The sequence below is a fragment of the Dryobates pubescens genome, chromosome 4, assembly GCF_014839835.1.
Source record: "Dryobates pubescens isolate bDryPub1 chromosome 4, bDryPub1.pri, whole genome shotgun sequence".
Lineage (NCBI taxonomy): Eukaryota > Metazoa > Chordata > Aves > Piciformes > Picidae > Dryobates > Dryobates pubescens.
The window spans coordinates 45,833,250-45,853,292 of record NC_071615.1 but is presented as its reverse complement, the minus strand read 5'-3'; the positions used below and the strand labels follow the sequence as shown (position 1 = coordinate 45,853,292).

General features: G+C 45.8%; 1 protein-coding gene across 1 annotated transcript in view; it reads left to right on the top strand.

Annotated features, from left to right (window-relative positions):
* The window catches only part of RFTN1 (raftlin, lipid raft linker 1), a 117,389-nt gene extending 102,209 nt beyond the window's left edge, over positions 1 to 15,180 (top strand). Inside the window, exons 8-10 of the mRNA XM_054161223.1 lie at positions 7,332 to 7,435; positions 8,721 to 8,802; positions 14,011 to 15,180. Of these exons, the coding sequence (XP_054017198.1) occupies positions 7,332 to 7,435; positions 8,721 to 8,802; positions 14,011 to 14,439 (615 nt within the window). The 3' untranslated portion in view covers positions 14,440 to 15,180. The remainder of the gene's footprint in view (positions 1 to 7,331; positions 7,436 to 8,720; positions 8,803 to 14,010) is intronic.
* Positions 15,181 to 20,043: the final 4,863 nt, after the last annotated feature.

Here is a 20,043-nt window from a genome sequence, read left to right as displayed (position 1 = left end):
TCCACAGGCTATTTTTTTTAAGTAAAACCCAGCAGTATGAACTTGGGACTTCCCTGAATGGTTCTCGTGGTGTGGGCAGTATTGAATGTCTAACACGTGAGTAAAGGGAGCTTGAAGCAAACAGGCAGAAAAGCACAGGATTTGAAACAATATGAATAATAAAACCAAAAAAAGCACTTCCTGTCTGTCATGGTTTGCTTAGCTTTGTGATAAGATCAGATCTAAGAAGTAGTTCTCTGCTCACCCATACAATTTTTCAGGAAAAAGTGAATGTGCCAGGTCTGAACTTGCTGCTTAAGAACACGCTGAGAAAAATATCTCTGTCCTCTTTGGTACTTTGTTAAAGAGCCCACAAGGAGCAAGTCATTCTTCTTTTCCCCAGCAGCCCACCTTTAGCCAGGCAGTAGTGCCTTGGCTAATGCATCTCTTTTACCCTGTGCTACTGCCAGGCATTTTGAAGGGCACGGGAAGCAGGTGCTGGGCCCCCATAAATCTCACGCACAGGCTGCATGTAAATGAAGGGCAGTGCCAACCTTTACTCTCCTGCTGCCTGAATGGGTGGCAGTGGAGAGTCTGTACTTCAGTTGCCTTTCTCACATGGAAGCAGATCTTCAGTCCATAATGATGGAGTGGTCACAGGATCACAGGATGTCAGGGGTTGGAAGGGACCCAAAGAGATGGAGTCCAACTCCCCTGCCAGAGCAGGACCATCCAATCTAGCTCAGGTCATAGAGGAAATGCATCCAGATGGGCCTTAAAAGTCTCCAGAGAAGGAGACTCCACAGCCTCTCTGGGCAGCCTGTTCCAGTGCTCTGTGACCCTCACAGTAAAGAAGTTCCCCCTTGTGTTGAGGTGGAACCTCCTGTGCTGCAGCTTACATCCATTGCACCTTGTCCTATCCCAGGGAACAAGTGAGCAGAGCCTGTGCCCTCCCTCCTGACCCCCAGCCCTCAGATATTTAGAAACATTTATTACATCCCCTCTGAGTGATGCACAAAACCTTTTTGCAAAAGCTAGATTTTTAAAGAATAAATTTTACACAAAGGAAATGGTGATGGGGGAAGCTGCACAGAGATGATTCAGCAGTGTGTGGAAGAGCAGCTTGCACTATACAAGTTCTCAGGTATTGTTTTTCTCTGGTTTTTTTTGTCCCCCAGAAGCAGTTGATGTACAGACAGTAAATTCAACACTCACATTAAGGTATAGTGCACAAGTGATTCAGAAATTGTGAGCTAAAAATGCCAGAGTTGTTCAAGAGAATGGACTCATGGATTGCCAGATCACATTTATCTCTTGTGCTCCATGGCCAGTTACGTGGAGTTGTCCAATCTTGTGTAGGTTGCCTGTGCAATGAGGGGTTTAACACATTTCATAAGGTGCATCCATGCTTCCTTTGTGGAGAGCCCTCCATGTCAGCACATTCAGCATTTGCTACCTATCCTATGCTTCTTATGAATGCAAAATTGTGCTGCTGAGCACGTGTGTGCTTCTGTGTTGCAGGTGCAGGCAGTATCAGGAGCACTCAGATGTTTTTGTCAGTTTCTGCATGTGCTAGAAAGTAGGATTTGCATCTGCAGAAGTCACAGAGAGAAGTGGGCTTTGTGGGCACAGGAGGACTTTCTGGTTGCTGTTAGATGTGGAGCCAGATGTGAATGGTACTGAGCAGCCTCTGTGTGTGTTGAACTGGTGACTGGATGCACCTGAATCGCAGAAGAACTCTTACCAGCATGCCACCCTGCATAGTGTTATGGTCTTTCTGTATTCCCAAAGATATTTCTCACTACATGAATTCATATATATTAAGTAGCTCTAAATTACCTATGCCATGAGCAAAAAGCCTCCCTCTGGATTTTTTTTTATTACTTTGTGGGGTTTTTCCACTAAGATCCCAATTTGGCAGGTAGTCTGTATTGGTCAGCAGCCCATCTGCTGACAAAAGGCACTGGTGGTTACTGAGTGTACAGGAGCCATCCCAAACCACTCTGCTGTACAGCTAATGGATATGTAGCAAGAATATGCTAGGAAGATGCTGTAGCATGTTACTCTTGGAAATTTAGGAGCAGCTCAGTGCTGGAGGAGCACAGTCCAACTTTTATTGCTGAAACACTTGTGAAACATCCTTTTGCTTCCAATAAATGTTTTTAATGGAGCAATAACGTTATATTGTTAGCAGAAATTACCTTTTGGGAGAAGTCTGCAAAGGAAAAAGGCACATAATTCACAACTTCAGAGCTTAGATGTAGCCTCCTTGTCAGCAGCCTTACTGCAAACATAAACCATTTGCAGCAGGCTTTTACTGGGTCATTCTTGCACAGCCCATATATTCAATTGCTCTCATTTTATTGTCTTCCACTAAGGTGCAAGTCCGCTTTCACCCCTTCCTCTTCCTCCCTTCATGCCCTGGGAGGGGAAGTGCTGGCTCTGGCAGCAATGGGGACTGGTAACCAGCCCTGGCTGGGGGTGCAGTTTGCCACCCTGGTGGGCTGTCATAGAATCAACAATGTTGGAAAAGACCTCAAAGATCATCAAGTCCAACCTGTCACCCAAGACCTCATGCCTACTAGAGCATGGCACCAAGTGCCACGGCCAGTCCCCTCTTGAACCTCTTGCTCGGGGAGGTGGTGGAGCCACCATCACTGGAGGTGTTCAGGAGGAGACTTGATGGGGTGCTTGGTGCCATGGGTTAGTTGATTAGGTGGATTGGATTGGTTGATGGGTTGCACACGATGATCTTGAAGGTCTCTTCCAACCTGGTCTATTCTATTCTATTCTGTTCTGTTCTGTTCTATTCTATTCTATTCTATTCTATTCTATTCTAACACCTCCAGGGATGGTGACTCCACCACCTCCCTGGGCAGCACATTCCAATGGTGAACGACTTTCTCAGTGAAGAACTTTCTCTTCACCTCGGGCCTAAACTTCCTCTGGTGCAGCTTGAGACTGTGTCCTCTTGTTCTGGTGCTGGTTGCCTGGGAGAAGAGACCAACCCCCTCCTGGCTACAACCAGCCTTCAGGTAGTTTAGAGAGCAATAAAGTCTCCCCTGAGCCTCCTCTTCTGCAGGCTAAACAACCCCAGCTCCCTCAGCCTCTCCTCGTAGGGCTTGTGCTCGAGGCCTCTCCCCAGCCTCGTTGCCCCTCTGTGGTTTTTGCAAGGAGCCAGGTTTGAACGTAGTGCCTGTTTCCCCCAACAAACAGTAGGTTACACTTTGAAAGCAACTTGTGTTTTTTGCTTCCCATCCTCTTTGCCATCTGTCTGTAGATCTTAGTACACAGTCTGTTAGGATTTGCCGACAAAGGTTTTATTAAAATGTATTTAATGAGCTTTTCAGTCTTCCACTCTTCAATCCACGCTGGAAACAAATATTAAATAGAATAGAATAGGATTAACCAGCTTGTGAAAGACCTTTGAGATCATCGAGTCCAACCTATCACCCAGCACTATCTGATCAACTAAACCGTGGCACCAAGTGCCCCTGGGCACACTGCTGGCTCATGTTCAGCCTACCATCAACCAGTACCCCCAGGTCCCTTTCTGCCTGGCTGCTCTCCAGCCACTCTGACCCCAGCCTGTAGCTCTGCATGGGGTTGTTGTGGCCAATATGTAGAACCCAGCACTTAGCTTTGTTAAATCTCATGCATTGGACTCTGCCCATCTGTCCAGCCTGCTGAGGTCCCCACCCTCTAACAGATCAACTCCTGCCCCCAGCTTGCTGTCATCTGCAAATTTACTGCTGATGGACTCAATACCCTCATACAGCTCATCAATAAAGATAGTGACAATCCATAGCTGCCTTGTAAATCCCATCCACTTAGCCCAGGAAAGAATGATTTCTAAAGAACTTCTGTCTCAGAAGAGCTTAGTAGTTGTGTTGTTTATTACCTTGCTGTGGTTAAAATTGTCACAGTAGGAGGGGGGAAAAAAAAAGAAAAGATGAACTGTTAATGCAGTTTTTCTTGTGGCTTGCCCCAGATATTATCATTATAATTTTTTTAATCATTTGTCCCTTTCCTAATGAGCAGAAGCCATTGTGAGAGGAGAAAACGCTGGTAACAAACAGTACAACTGTAAATGAAATGAATTCTTTTCATGTGATGCAAGCCAAGGGAAAACCTTACTGAATGTGCTCTGGCTTCCTGACACTCCAGGTGTGATCAGAGATTACTTATCATCTAGGGGAGAGTGGGAACCAAGTTAATTAAAATTTTCCACCCTTTCACTGAAATGTCTCCCAGTTTGAGATGCATTATTTGAACACTTCTTTTTCAATAAGGCTCTGGCATGTACTTTCTAGTTCTGCTGCTGTTCAGATCCAGTATTTGCTGGCTAGCAAGAGCATTGTCATTTCATCTTAGGGAGCTGTGCATGCTGGAAATTTTCTTTCCATTGTCTCAAATAACAGAAAAAATAGTTTTAATTATTGTATTGCATATGAAAAGAATACAACATGTCCCTTCTCTGCACCCATCCCCCAGTGACTGATTGTGTAGAAGCATTTTTGCTTTGGAAAGCATTTAATATGACACCAATTAAAGGTCTTTGTATCCCTGACTCCTGCTGGTACACAAATTCCAGTCATGGGATAGGATTGCAACCAAGGATTCAGGAGGGGGAGGGAGAAGTCATTCCTTGTCTTCTTAAAGAAAGCTTCACTTATCTGTATTTGCAAGTAAGGAGCTTGAAGCCCGTGTGAGTTACACCTGTTTATTCTGGAGTGACTCCTTTCTCTAGACTGTGATCTTCAAACACAGCCAATTATTTGGAGCAGTTTATTCCCCCCAGGGACCTGGGAAGGAAGTGCAGTGTCTGACTCCAGCAAAGCATCCTGCAGAGTGGGAGGGAGCCTGCTGGAGAGCATGTGGAGCTCGGAGGAGGTGTGCAACTCTGCATCAGGTTCCTTTCCTCCAAACAGCCTAACACACAGACTGTGGGGAACACACAGACTATGGGGTTGGGTACCAGCACATATGAAAAAGGAAAGGTCACCTTTTTTGTTACTGTTGTGCAGAACTTTTTCAGCAGAGTTTTTCACCTTTTCAGGTTGGTTAAAGACAATTTCTTTAGGCCTAATTGGCTTCAGTCTTGAACTTAGTTTGCAATAACTTTGTACTCCGAATGTGGTTTCCCTGCTCATTTCCTTTCTACACCACCGGGGTTGTGATACACATCATCTGCTGGAGATGATGCTTACTCCTGACAAGCCAGGCAGGTCCAAAGCCAGCCTTGTCTTGCCACTCAGAGCCTGCAGGGACAGAGGGCTGTGGCAGGAGTGACAGTGCGTCCCTGAAACAATTTGGCTTCTGCAGCAGCCAAATGAGCTCTGTGTGGTATTGATGTCCTTCCTCATTGCCCTAATCTCCCTCTGATTTCTGACGTTTGATGCACAGCCTGATGCAAGGAGAAGGTTCTTCATGCTAATGGCAAACCTTAGGCAGTGAAATCAAAATGGAAATCATCTTTGCAACACAAGATGTTGCTTGGGGCACAAACAAGGTCTGCTGTGCCAGTCTTTCCTGACCTGCTAGTCTTTCACCCTCTAAATGAGTGAGTTCCTTCTGGTTTATTTTTTCCCTCTACAAAGGCTGTTTAATGGAAGGAATGTTTGGGTCACATCCTTTTATGTGGTCTTCCAGGTGCAGAATGTTGGATGCTCTGGCCTTGCTTTTAGTGCTCATGTTGGATATTTTTGTCTTAATATTTGGAAGATGATGTTGACCCATCTCATAAATCCTAAATGTGTTACTAATGTGTTTTCTTGAGGCATCAGCTCTTAAAAGAAATCTAGAAGTGGCATAATTTTTGCATTACCCTTGGACACCCTATTTTAAATCTGGAAGGAGGGTGGAAATAACCATCTTATGGCAGTCCAAGGAGACTCTGAAGCTGCCACACTCACAGCTGTAATATACATCCTGGCTGCTTCAGAGAACATGAGTCAAAGACCCCATGGCATTGCTCCCTTCTTGCAGGGCATCTCTTTCCTCTCCTGGCATTAGCAATTCTGATGTGCACACAGTGATGCTGTAAAGTAGCAGTGTCTCTGCAAGTCCCTGAAAGCCCCTGTACAGAAATAATATCAGCAGAGTGTTCTCTGGTCTGTGCTTTCTGGAATGTAGTTTTTAAGCATTCACCTTTTTAAGCAGGAGCAGTGCAGCTTCTTCAGCTATTTGCCTTTGTAGTCATGATCAGGTTTTTAATAGGTATAGTCAGGCAGTCATTCAGTTATGAAGAGCAAGTGACCTAAATTACGTTTGTTAGAAGAAAGGAATAGCTGAGACTGGAATTCACTAAAGTACCTTGAAATAACTACAGCAGGATTTGGATTAGTTCTGATCAAATGGCTATTTTATTACTTTGCAATAAATGGATATTATTTTGGAGCTGCAAAGCCACTGTGCCTTACCCTGTGCTGAGAACTGGCCCTTAAAACTCTTTGTGTGCACATGAAACCAGGGTAAGTGCCTGAGCTTTTGGGCAAATTTAATTGTTATCCCAGGGGAATGTAGTTCTACTTGCAGAGATTAGCAGCTGCCATTTGTCTGCTTTGTGTGTATTAGAATTAAAAGCTAGTAAATGTGCTCTAGCATCTTTCTGTTCAGTTGCTGGAAGGTTTGGCAATGAGGCACCTCGGTGGAGTAATCTTTGTGGAGAGTACCCTGGCTCTTTCTGTGTGAATTACAGGGTCTGCCATTTAGCAGAAAGAAAATGAGCAAGGCTGTGCTGGGTGGATCTGTGGCTGGAGCCAGACTTCTGCACTGAAAGGCAATGCTTTTGGTCTCGCCCACAGGCTTCCTGATCCAGAAGGATGAGGAAGCAATGTGTATTTGTGGGTGGTAAAAGGCCCAGAGCTGTGCTTTTGTTGTTGGCCATTTTGTTTGTGGTCCATCACGGTGGAGTAACCTGACTGATTTCAGTGCAGGTCCTCAGGATTTACTCTGGCCTAGATGGGTGCAGGATAGGGGACAAGCAATGCTGTCCTCTTTTAACGACTTGAGTATCTTTTTGCTTGGGAGAAGGGAACTGATAAAATGCAGTGTCTTTGTCCTTTTCAGGTCTGCCACCTAAAGCTGGGTGGATGCCTCACAGATAGGTACCATTTTAAACAAGCTCAGCTGACAGTTTGCTCTGTACAGGCTATTGGCCCTGTCTCTCTTCTTTTCAAACATTTTCCTTCCTGCCTAGCTGCCCGCTTCTGGGCAAAACCCCATTCTCCCTCCCAGAAAACCCACACATGTATGTTTTCTTGTTGTGGGTTTTTTTGTTGTGTTTCTTTTTAGCAGGCTGAATATTGCATTCCAGGTGATGATGCTAACTGTTGATTGCCCTCTCCTAGGGAGTTGAAGTGCAGACAGATTACGTTCCGCTGCTGAATTCCCTTGCCATGTACGGCTGGCAGCTGACCTGCGTGCTTCCTACTCCGATTGTGAAGACAAACAGGTAGGGAGGGGTCAGGCACTGCCTTTAGGACACTGAGGTCCATACAAGCACCTCTCCTGGATCTCCTTGCATGCATGCAACAGCTGCCCTTGCAAACTTTGGTGCAGCTGTTTGGGTTTTGTGAGCATCACAAGCTGCCTGGGGCAGGAAGCACGTGTCCGACAGACAAAACACCGCGAGGTAGCGGTGTGCTTTCTGGCTGTCATCTCTGCCTCTCTGAAAACTCCTTGATTGTAAACTTCCTGTTCTGCATCTCCCAGCAGCTCCTCTTAAGAGCACAGACTAAACCTGTGATAGTGTTTGGAGTGAGATGTTGCCTAGCTGATGTTGTCTAATGCTGCTGATACACAGTCTAGCCGAGAAGAACCGTGTGCCTCCTTTGCATATGTAATCACTTTGCAGTCTACTGTGCTATTATTAATAGTCTGAGGCTTTAACTACAAATGCAAGTCACTTCAAAATGCTCTTCATAGCTGTGGTGAAAAACAATCATCCCACTTGTTAATCATGAAGCTGGGGCTTTCTGAATTCTCCCTGATCAGGAATATATTTATACAGCAACATAATCAGTCGTCATTTTTTGTCTTAAAAGAGTAAAAATATGCTCGGCTCTAGATGGAGAATACTCCTACACATAAAAACCTAAAAAGTAAAGGCCATCTGTGCTGGGAAACAGGGGGGAGGGGGGAAATCATATTTAAAGTATTTCATGTATGTTTAAATATAGAAGTGAACAGAAAATTAACAAGGTATGTATGGTTTGCTTTCTCTTCCAGCTTCCTGTATCCCATTTATAACTTCAGTAACGCTGCCCAGCTTGACAGCGCCAAAGGGCACCCACCCAATCTAACCTCTGCTGCCATTTGGCTGTGCCTCCTGTCATGCTGTAAGGAGCACCCAGCCCCATTCCTGATTGGTGTCCAGGGAGGGACTGCTCTGTTGTCACGGAGATAGATGCTGCTACACAGAGGCACCGTGGAGCCTGGATTTCTTGCTTTGTGCTCCAAACAATGTTTTCTGTGTTTACACACTGAGGCTAAAACATTCAGCAGAAGTATGTCACAGGCTGACAGGCTCTATCAGGCTGAACAGTTGCTCTTCCCCCCACCCCCAACCCAAAACACAAGGCTGTGCAAAGACACTGGGGACAGGCAGCGTTTAGGTCATTCTTCATTTTGCTGTTCTTTGACCTGCAGAAATAACTTACGGAGATGGATTTTTGCTTGGAGTGATGCTGGACATGAATTTAATTCATTCTCAGGAGTGTGCATTTGTTTCTTTTCAGGGAGGGAAATTTATCTACAAAGCAAATTGTATTTCTTCAGAGACCTTCTTTGCCCCAGAAAGCGAAGAAGAAAGAATCTAAGGTAAATAACCTTGAGCTCCTGGTTTCTTTGGGTTTTGTTGGAGGTATTTTAATATTGTCATTGATTTCCCATAGAAGTAAAAAAAGCCTATTCAGCATTTCTGTGCTGCTTTGGTAAGATACAAGGATCTGAACTGTTCAAATGAGAGAAACAAAGAAATGCTCAAATGATGTGAAAGCTCTTATATTTCATTCTCTGTTGAAGTCACAGCAGTAGAAGAGATGTAGATTTCTCTTTACAGCTGAGGCTAGAATTCTCTGCCCATGTTCACTGCCTGCAAGGTGGAACCAATACTATTTTCTCCCTCCCACTGCCTGTCTTTTCTATTTAAATTGCTCTCTCTTTCTTGTTACCTGTTTTGATGGAGCCTAGCATGGTGCATGCCTGATCTTGGCAGGTGTTTCTATCTATTGTGTGAATGTTAATGAATTCTGCTAGAATTAACCAAAAAAAAGGCCCCCTGAATCCAGCTAAATTATCCAAGAGCATAGCCAACAGCTAATGATGTACATGAGGGACAGACATGTGCATTCCTATTTCCATTTTGAAGCTGTGTAGCTGTGGGATTCCCTACCCAAACCTGTCATGGTATACAGCTGAGATTGAAATCTGAGGACTGGAGACTGGGAGAAGTGGTGACCTTCCTGTAGGACTAGAATTTACCTTGCCCTTTGAGTACCAGAAAAGCCAGGTGAAGTATGGAAAGGATCTCTGAAACCACATGATGAGAAGGCTGCCAATTAATACAAGCTCACTTTTATTCTAGCTCTGTGCACTTAGGCTAGGCAAAAGTCACCTGAAGGAGTGGTGTGCTTGAGGCCGTGCAGAAGTTGACCTAGAGTAGGAGATCAGAAACACTAAGCAGAGATGAGCTCTAGGAGCATTTTACCCAACATCTGAGATAATTGCAGATAGTTTTCATCTATAAAGCCCTCACTGGTTTTGAGCCTGGCTCTGTGAAAGTCATCTTTTAGATGAACTGGTGACCAGGAGAATGTTTGAACTGACTGAAGGAGGAGAGAACCACTGGGAGCATGATTGTGATTATAGGATTTAGCCTCTCTCATTAGCAAAGACAGAGCTCAGAGTATTCTGTGAACGTGTTGCAGAGCCCAGCTTTCTTGCTTTTTCTCTCTGTTTTCAAGTGATTAAAGGGATCTTGGGATGAGGGTTGGAGTGCCTGTATTTGGTCATTTTTTTCCCTGCCTCTGTGTGAGGTTTTAATGGAAGGGGTGGGAACCTACAAGTGACTGTACCTCTTCAAGTAACTGAGTCTGATACTGATTTCTTGTGTCACAATAACAAATGCACACCATCCAGATGACTCAGAACTTGAAGGGTTTTTTCATTGGAGGATATAAAAACTTATTTAGCAATGTCTGGTGGACTAAACAGAGCATTTACTCATTGTGGCAGTATTAAACAGACAGACATGTTTGAGGGCACAAATTCCTTACAGCACATTTCCATAGCAAAGGTCAAGGGAAAATGAGGTTCATTGATTTATAGATATATAAAGCAATGTAAGACTGGTTCAGCATCTGTAAGTAGTGGAGTGACTCACATCAAAGATGCCAACCAGCATTTGATTAAGTTACTGAATATTCTGCATATGCAACGTCACAGGCTCTCAGGGGGGGTTTAACTTTGATACTGCATGGCTGCAATGTTTACAGATAACCTCTCAGAGGAGGGGAATAGGCTGGCATGATGAAAAGGGCATTGCAGCACTGGAAACCCATCCACCCCACCTGTGCACAGCAAGCAACTGCTGTTGTGTTTAGCCAGAGGAGCGGAAAAGGAGACATGCAAGGAGTGGTGCAGCTGGTTTTTCTCTTCAGTAAGAGAGATGTGCTCTTACTAGGGCAACATTCTGTCAGTGAGGAGGTAATCATGTTCATCTGCTTCATACTTCCGCTGGCGACACGGGCAGTGGCACTGAGGCACCCTCAGCAAGCTCACCGGGGACACCAAGCTGTGGTGCTGCAGACACACTGGAGGGAAGGGATCCGTCCAGGGGGACCTTGACAGGCTGCAGAGCTGGGCCCAAGCCAGCCTCCTGAAGTTCAACAAGACCAAGTGCAAGGTCCTGCAGCTGGGTCGGGGCAATCCCAAGCACTAATACAGGCTGGGCAGGGGCTGGCTTGAGAACAGCCCTGAAGAAAAGGCCTTGGGGTTGCTGGTGGATGAGAAGCTCAGTATAAGCCAGCAGTGTGCACTTGCAGCTCAGAAAGCCAGAGCCTGGCCTGCATCAAGAGAGGTGTGGCCAGCAAGTCGAGAGGTCGAGGGAGGTGATTCTTCCCCTCTGCTCTGGTGAGACCCCACCTGGAGGTCTGCATCCAGCTCTGGAACCCTGTTACAGGAAGGGCCTGGACATGCTGGAACGTGTCCAGAGAAGGGTCATGAGGATGATCAGAGGGCTGGAGCTTCTCTGCTATGAAGACAGACTGAGGGAGTTGGGGCTGTTCAGTCTGGAGAAGAGAAGGATCTGAGGAGACCTTATTGTGGCCTCCCAGTATCTGAAGGGGTCTACAAGAAAGCTGTTAAGGGACTTTTTAGGGTGTCAGGTAGTGATAGGACTTTGGGGAATGGAGCAAAACTAGATTCAGATTATCTCACTCATGAGGGTGGTGAGACACTGCAACAGGTTGCCCAGGGAGGTGGTGGAAGCCTCATCCCTGGAGGTTTTGAAGGCCAGGCTGGATGTGGCTCTGAGCAACCTGATCTAGTGTGAGGAGTCCCTGCCCATGACCAGGGGGGTTGGAACAGGATGATCTTTGAGGTCCCTTCAAAATTGTCCCTGACAATTCTGTGAGACAGAAGTGGTGCTTCTTTCAGCAGGAGCTGGCTGTGTACAGCTCTGTGAAACAGAATGTAACTACCTGAGTAACCATACAGCTGCACATGCAGTCTCCTGCAGTTTGATCTTTATCGCATTCAGGGCCCTGATCTTACCTTCCACCAAAGAGAGCTTTGAGTTCAAGGGGAGCTGTAGGTGCCCAGCACTTCTGCAAATCAAAGAGGAAGGCATTCAGGTGTCTGTGAATTTTAAGCAGCTGGGCTGGGGAGCTGAGATGCTATCTTTCCCCTTTCTCTAAGCTGTAAATTTAAATGGCTTCCTTTATGGAGAGCCCAGAAGAGTCTTGGGAAAGCCAGGTTTTTTATTGTTATGTTTTTAGGTTAAATTCTGGCTAGCAGAAGGAAATAAGATTGCTCCATTGGTGGTTTGGTCTTTTTAATTCTAATAACCTTTAATAGGTTTTGAATGGCTTTTTGATCAAAGAATGAATATCTGGGTCTAAAAGACACAAGCACGAGTCCTTCTTTTGGCCTGCTGTGGCACAGGCATGGCTGTGCTGGGAACAACACTTAATGTCCTGATGCCACCCAAGCCTTGCTTCCATTATTGACCTATTTATTGTTTATTGTTTCTATTTATGCCATCCAAGCATTGCATCCTAACCCATCCCTGAGCCCCCATCAGCGTGGACACTGCTGATGAAACAGTTGTGCACGTTCACCAGGACTTCACAAACATGTGCAAGACGTCTCAGAAATGCCTTGGAATGTGGCCTGGCTTTCCTTGGGAAGCTCCAATAACTTTCTTACAAGTGAAGGAGATCTGCTTGTGGCATATTTGTCAGCCTTTATACTTGTCATACCTGTCCAGTTAGTATTTCAGGGTACTGCTAGCCCCTTTATCATTTCTCCTGGAAAAGAGGAGACTCCAGGAGACCTAATAGCAGCCTGCCAGTACCTGCAGGGGGCTACAGGAAGGATGGAGAGAGACTGTTTACAAAGGCCTGCAGTGACAGGACAACGGGCAATGGCTTCAAACTAGAGAAGGGCAGATTTAGATTGGATATCAGGAAGAAGTTCTTCACTATGAGGATGGTAGAACACTGGAAGAGGTTGCCCAGGGAGGTGGTCGAGGCTCCTTCCCTGGAGATATTCAAGGGGAGGCTCAACGAGGCCCTGGGCAACCTGATCTAGCTGGGCATGTCCCTGCTGACTGTGGGGAGGTTGGACTGGATGGCCTTTGGAGGTTCCTTGTGCCCTGGGCCGTTCTATGAATGTTTTTTAAACAGTAGGTAAAACCATTCTTCTGAAGTGGTGGCTGTGGCTTGTGCTGAGTGCTGCAGGAGGCAGCCTCATGCTTCTCATCACAAAACATTCCTGTCAATGGTTCAGAGTATTTTACTGTTTGGGTGCAGCCTTGAGCATGGTGTTGGTTGTGCTGTGAACCTGGTGACAGACATTGGAAGGTGGCCACGGGATTGCTTCCTCCGTTTGCACTTGCGCAGCATCACCTGCTCTTGCTTTGCACGTGGTGCAGGTTGGCTGCCAGCCTGCTGCAGGCCTCGCCACTGACACAGCAACCCACTGGGCATGCGAAGCAGCAGAAGCAGAATGCATCACACTCTCTTTCCTGTCTGTAGCAGTGTGGCAGTTTTAGGCTGATGCCTGGGAAATTTTCCACAGAAAGTGGTAGAATGTAAATAAATCACTACTGGGTGCAGAAGAAAAATAATGATCAGGCCTAAGTAATCTCACTGGGCTGGTAACTCACAGAAAGTGACTCGTGTGAACTACTTTTCTCTCTTTCCTGGCTTCTTTGCTCTAGCTGATACCAGCTGGTAGCTTTTGCTTGGCTGTTGCTGACCTTGGCTGTGTTCTTGCTGTGGCTAAGTAACTAACAAGCTACCTTCTGCTGTTCTCTTCTCTTTTCTCTTTTCCTTTGTACAGGAGGGTGGGGAAGGGGGTCCAGAGGTGGAAGCTCTTGGTAGCCCCCTGGTTTGGTGCAGGGGGGTTCTTGTGTTGTTTGTAAACTGTGTAATATGTGTAAATATTGTATATTTTGTACATATTCATTGCATTTCCTATTTCTAGGTTGTAGTTTTGCTTGTAAATGCAGCTTCATTTGCTTCCAGCTGAGCTGGTCTGGCAAATTTCATTTTGGGGCTAAGTCTCTAAATGAGTTGGGGGGGAATTTCAACCCACCACAAGGAGCTGTGTACATGTAGGCACAAATGAGCTTAACCCCTCTGATTTAGTCATGCCCTTTCTGCAAATTTTAGGTCTTTTTTTGCTCAGACTAGTCTTTGAATGAAAACTAAACAACAAAAGCCTTTCCTGCTCAGAACAGTAAATGTCCATGTGATGAAGCCGTTGCTGATGGCCTTCGACATTTACATCTCTCGTTTCTAGTTTCACTGGAGATTCTCCAAAGAAGATATGCACAACAAGCAAGTGAAGAATTCCACAAAGGCTAAGTCAAGCACCAGGGAGAAGCAAATGGCAGAGGAGAAGCAGGAGTTTGAAGTCACAGAGAACACAAGAAACTTAGAAGCACAGATCCCAACAGCGGCCAAGGCGGATCCGGAACAGCAGCTGGATGATGTCATAGACTTGGCAGAGGAGGTTGCGGGGACCGAGGGCACAGGTACCCATCTCAAGGGGGCGCTGGAAGAAACGTGTCCTGCCAGCTGCAACGCTGATGGCAGTGAGGTGCAGGCCTGCCTCAGCCAGAGCTCCTCTGGCAGCTGCGTGGAACAGGTAACAGCGGGGGGAGACTGCGCTCCAGCAGCCGAGGGCTGCGGGAGCAGCGGAGGGGCAGCGGACGACTGCTGCGAGTAAGACCTGCGGGGCAGGACTCCTCTGGGTTGCTGATACTCTGCCGAGACAGAAGAACAGATCTTGCTCATCACCACCGCTCACTGCTCAGCTCAGCACTTCTGTGGCATTGTACTTACTTTGCTCCTTAGCACACCAATAAATGGAAGTTTTAAGTAACTACAGGTCTGGGCTTTTTAACCCACAGAAACCGATTGCAAAATGCTACCCACTGCCCTGTGCTGCCTCCTAGGGCTACACTTCAGATTAAAAAGTAGGGGCAGAAAACGTACTTGGGTTTTTTCTGTGACCTTAGCAAACTGGTTTAGTGCCTGGGTCAGGGCAAACATTTCACTTGGTCCCATTTTACTCTAGAATGCTTTCATGTCCACGTATCTCTGCTGAAGGTGTTATTGTGCCATGTGTTACTTGTCATGAAGCTTGTAGTGTCATGGAAATGGTATTTGGCCTTACACAGGCTAAAATTGGAAAGCTTAGATGAGGTGCCTGTTACCTGCATTTATCTCCAACAGCTTACTTGCTGATGATGCTCTCTTCTGAATTTTATTAACTTCTCCAGCTCCTTCAGCAATAAGACAATTCTGTACCTGTTTTTGGCACACTGGCTAAACAACCCTCCAGTAAACTTGTGTGAGGCAGAGGATTCCAATGTACAATGCTATTTCCTATTCACTCACGTTTATGTTCTCTTTGCCAGTCAACAAGTAGTAGCTGTGGAGACTTCAGAGGACAGAAAAACAGGGAGTGGGGTTAAAAAAAACCCCAAACAGGTAAAATGTACTAATGTCAGTGTCTGCCTTCACTACAATTGCAATTAGATGTTGCCACCTGGCCCTTCCAGGTGATTTTGCACCACTTCCTCATTGTTATACGTTGGGAGAAGGAACTGAAACTGTAGACAAAGAGCAGGGGTCAGTGACCAAGAAATGTCAGTAAATGACATTACAAAATGCAAAATACCCTCATAGAGGTTTTGGGGGTATTTATATATATATATATATGAGTAGCCATATTTTGGAACTGATAGCTAATGGAGTTGTGTCAAAGGAGCAGCATTTTGATGTTTGGAGCTGCATTAAAAGTACTTACAAGTGAATGGACATCTGTAACATAGCTTCTGTGCCAATGTTCTCCAAGTACTTCAGGAGTCTTAAAACAGTAGGAAGTAGCTGTTTCTCTTAATGGCCTTCAAGCCTACTTACAAGTGGTCAAGTAATCTGGGTAAGAAGGTGAGAAATACATTCTGACCCCCTTGGGTGTTTTTCCCTAAAGTAAGAGCTCTGTAAGTGGTTTGCTGCTTTTTTTCCCTTCACCCATTTGTGTCTGACAATTTTCCTTCCTCTTCAAAGGAAAATTTTGAGCAGAGAAGTGTGTTGTGGGTCAGATGTGCTCCTAGAGTGGTTCAAAAGCACCTTTCAGGCCTACAAATTATACAGTTGGTGAAAGACTGCAGAGAAGGGCAAAATCATACCCCTTTGAATATCCATCTAATTGGGACAAGGGCATTCCAGTTTAACCCAAAGCATGGTGGTGCCTTGATTTCCCCCTCCCCCCCCCCCCCACTGATTAAAGAAGTTTTGGGTTTTAATTCACTTGTTTAACCCCAGGACTTTAAAGTAGCTTCTACTTAGGCAGTATTTTTCAATTATTTCATTCTGTTCCTTGAGATTAGAGAGGAGTTCCAATAGCCTCAAGGAGAGGTTGTTTCAGTTGCTCTACTTCAATGCAAGGTCTCTGCTCTGTACAGTTTGAAGTACCTGTTTGCAAGTTTTGTTAGCCTAAGATCCTTCTACTGGTGGTGTCTGTTTCAAGGACCAGCTTTGTATTAATCCTGTGTAAAAATTCACTCCATTTAATGAGTATTTTGGTAGTAGAGAGAAGTCTCCAAATACTCTTGAAGAAAAAAGAGCCTTTACTGGACTGCCATTTGACCTTGTTTCACTGGATCCAACTGCTTATGAAACTAAAGAAAAATAAAGGTCATGAGGAGATTCCTTATTTGTGGTACTTGCACAGCAGCCAATAATTTGTCCCCAGAAGGAGGAACTTGGGGTCTCTGTGTGGTGATGAAGGAAGCTTCCTGCTACTGAATGATCAGGCTGGATGAGGCTCTGGCCAGCCTGATCTAGCGTGGGGTGTCCCTGCCCATGGCAGGGGGGTTGGAACTAGATGACCCTTTGTGGTCCCTTCCAACCCTGACTGATACTATGATACTATGAATTAGCAGTTTTTACTAGTGCTAGAGAACTGTCTGCTTGGTTTTCCACCACCAGTCCATCAGAGCACCTAAGGGTCTATGAGGAAGTTGCACTTCAGTGAAAGCTTGGTTTAAAACTTGGTTGCTGTGAATGCCAGAGCAGGTTAGGGTTGGGAAGATTGAAAGAGAACATTGACATTTTTTTTCTGCTTAGAAAGGGCAAACAGTTTTGGTTTGATAGTCACTTAATCAATTCCAACATGTGACTGAGTTATTCTGAGTTAGTTCAGCTGTCTGAGCTGAGACAGCTTCAATCACCTCGTAGATGGATGACACAGAAGTGAGGTAGCCTGGGGAGGACAGGCTTGGGACACGGCAGCAAGGCTCTGCAGCTGCTAGGTGCATTTTATCTCAGCTGCCTTTGCCGTTTGGGGCTTGAAAAAGCAAGGCCAACAGAATAGCCAAGGAAGTGAAAGCAAGCAGTCATCTCCTTATTTGAAGCCTCAATGGAGAAGAGAAAGGGCTAGGCCAGAGCTTAACTCCTGCAGCTGACAATGTGACCCAGCAGGCAAATACACTAGTGGAGAGACTCTGTGTGGGAGAAGCTGAAATGAGCGTTGGAAGTACAGCTTGCAGGGGGAGGGCAAGACTCACCCAGAGAAGCCAAGCTGCTCTGAGCCACCAGCTCCATAGCAGGCTTTGGCATCTCCAGCACAAAGTGGAGAGAGAAGCCAGGCCCTTTCTCTTCCCACAGAGAGCTTTCATTTAAAGCCTGCCCTATTTTTCCCCCCAAACAGGACAGACTCTCCCAGTAAGCTTAGGTGCATCTCTTGCAAGGGAAGGAGACACCAGTGAGCATTGCCTGTGTGCCTAGTGAGGGAGCTGACAGCCTGTGCTACCACCTGGTGACAATGAATCGGGACGGCACACACAAGTGGCACTTGGGTGTATTCTAACATGAAGGTGTTTTGCTAGCCCCACTACACTCAGGTGCATGGGCCAGTCAGAAGAGCTGCTGGAGGAGCAGGTGGGCCACTGTCAGATGTCAGTAGTTAGGTGTGCTGGTGTCAGCAAGTGCTCATCTGAACAAGTCAACACTAGTGAAATGGGATGAGTTCAGAAGAGAAAATCTAGCTCAGACACGTGAAGAAGTGTCAAAGTCTGCATGAAGATGGCAAAGAGGAGTGGCTGAACCAAATGAAGGGTGGGAAAGGAGTTTTCTATTGAAACAGCAGAAGGCAGGGATAGAAGTCCGAGAAGGGGTTCGAGAAGAGTACCAAGAAGGGTACCTAGAAGGGTTGAAAGTCCAAACTGTAGAAGCATCATAATGAAAGAAGTTCATGTGCTGATTAGGAGGGGTTAAATACATGAATTATTTGGTTGGCATTTCATCTTGTGTAATTTCTTTGATTATTGGATCTGTGCACTTGAAAACAGTGTCATTGAAATAGCTCAGAGTAGCTTTAGCATATGCATGGGCGTAAAGGTAAGTACCAAACAATACACTTCTTTTCCCCTCTAATTCAGCTTCTCTCTCAGCCTGTTCCTGAGGTGAGCAGGGGAAGGGCTCTGCATTTGGATGCCCTGCTTGTGCTTTGTAGTTGCCGTGACTCTCTACATTTGCCTCGGGGAGCCAATTACAGGGCAGAAATAAAGCACAATCAGCTTTTCATGCAGGAATTTCATCCTCCCAGAACTGAGGAGTGTAAGAAGAGCAGATACTAATTTCTTTCTGATAAATGCTTCCAAAAAGGCTGAGGAATGCTGCCCAACAATACCAGCTCACCTAGGAATTCGGAGTTGTAGATGCAATTCCTGGGTCTCCAAGGCTGTTAGTGGAGATGTGCTGCTTTAAAAGGCCATCCTGGCCAAAGCCTCCATCAGCAGAAGGTTGCCTGCGGTGCTGAATGTGGCAGTTGACTCTAATCAGTACCTTAGCAATGCACTGAAGGGGGAACAAAAAGGACTTTCAATTGAAGTGCTTTCTGCTGTTAGCTCTAAAGGCACCCTACTAACCAAAACGATGCAATGATATGTGAATAGCCACTCTCTTTTCCAGCTAATTAATGCAAATCCTATAGGAATACTTCACATCCATTGGACCGGATGAGTACACAGCAAACTGCTAAAACAAATGCCACGGGAAGAAGAAACTGATTGCAAACGGGCTCCAACACCAGGTAACACAAACCGTCTCGGGAAGCTTCAGTAGAAAGAACCGCATAGCTGGACACCTATGGCAGTGCTCATGTTTTGTTGCCATAGAAAACCCATCAGCCTGCTTTTTCTCCTTAAAGCTGCTCCTTAGCCAACGACACAAATGCAGTAGGAATAAACATTGTCTAAGATTATATGTTATGATTCGACCACATGCTGAGAAGATTTCTCCAGCTCAGTAGCTGCTGAGCAGCAGAGGCTGCTCTCCATTCCCACCAGGGTGGGCTGTTACTGCAGTTATTTATTTACAGAGGTTAATTTCCTTGGGTTTCTTTTCTCTCCTCAATTGTGGTGGAGTCAGAGCCATCAACGTGTTTAAGGTGAAACTGATGTTTCATTCCAAACCCAGTTGAAAACCAGCATTCCAAAAGGTTCTTCAGTGCCAAGGCCATGGAGGAAGGGGATGTGAGCGACTCTCCTGGCCTCTTGGTGCAGAAATGGGCATTGATGCTCAGGACATGCCTTCGGAGTGAAGGTGCTCTGTGCCCTTTGGCAGGCTAGCTGTTCAAGGTAAGAGAGAACTTGTTAGCAGTTGCTGCAGTCTATGGAATTTGGGGGTGGGGAGGTAGGAATGCTTTTTTCTCTGCCAACGTGCGTTTGTGTGCTGAAGGCTGCTCTTCGAGCCCTCACAATTGGAGAGCTGTGTTCTTCTCCTTGCCCCGTAGCACTCAGCCTGAGTGTAACAGGGGATGACAGAAAGAGGTTAGAGGGAAATGAGGGTGATTACAGCCGCGAAGGGCTGGGAAATGCCTTTTGTTAAATGGACATTTTGGTGCAAATCTGAGGAGTGGTTTGTGAGAGATGTCATTTGGGGTGAAGAAAGCATGTGCATTACCAGAGGGGGAAAAAAAACAACGAGTAAACCTGCCTATGATCCACTTAATGACTTAAAAGTCCTAAGAAAAACATTTAAAGGCTTCTCAGAATCTTTTCATTATTACTCTGTTAAAACAGGCAGGAGCCCAGCGAGTGGTTTTTATTTGAAGGCACCAGTACTGCCCCATAGCAATGTCTTGCACGTTTCTAGGAACAAAACCTCCTGCTTCCTTCAAGCATCAACCCCCACATGTCAGATGTGATCTCTATGAACACAAAACCCCCTTGGTTTTATTTTTCCTGACAAGCACACTGTCCTATTTACATTCTAGAGTGAACAAACAAGGAACCATGCCTTGAAACAGGGGTACTCAGAA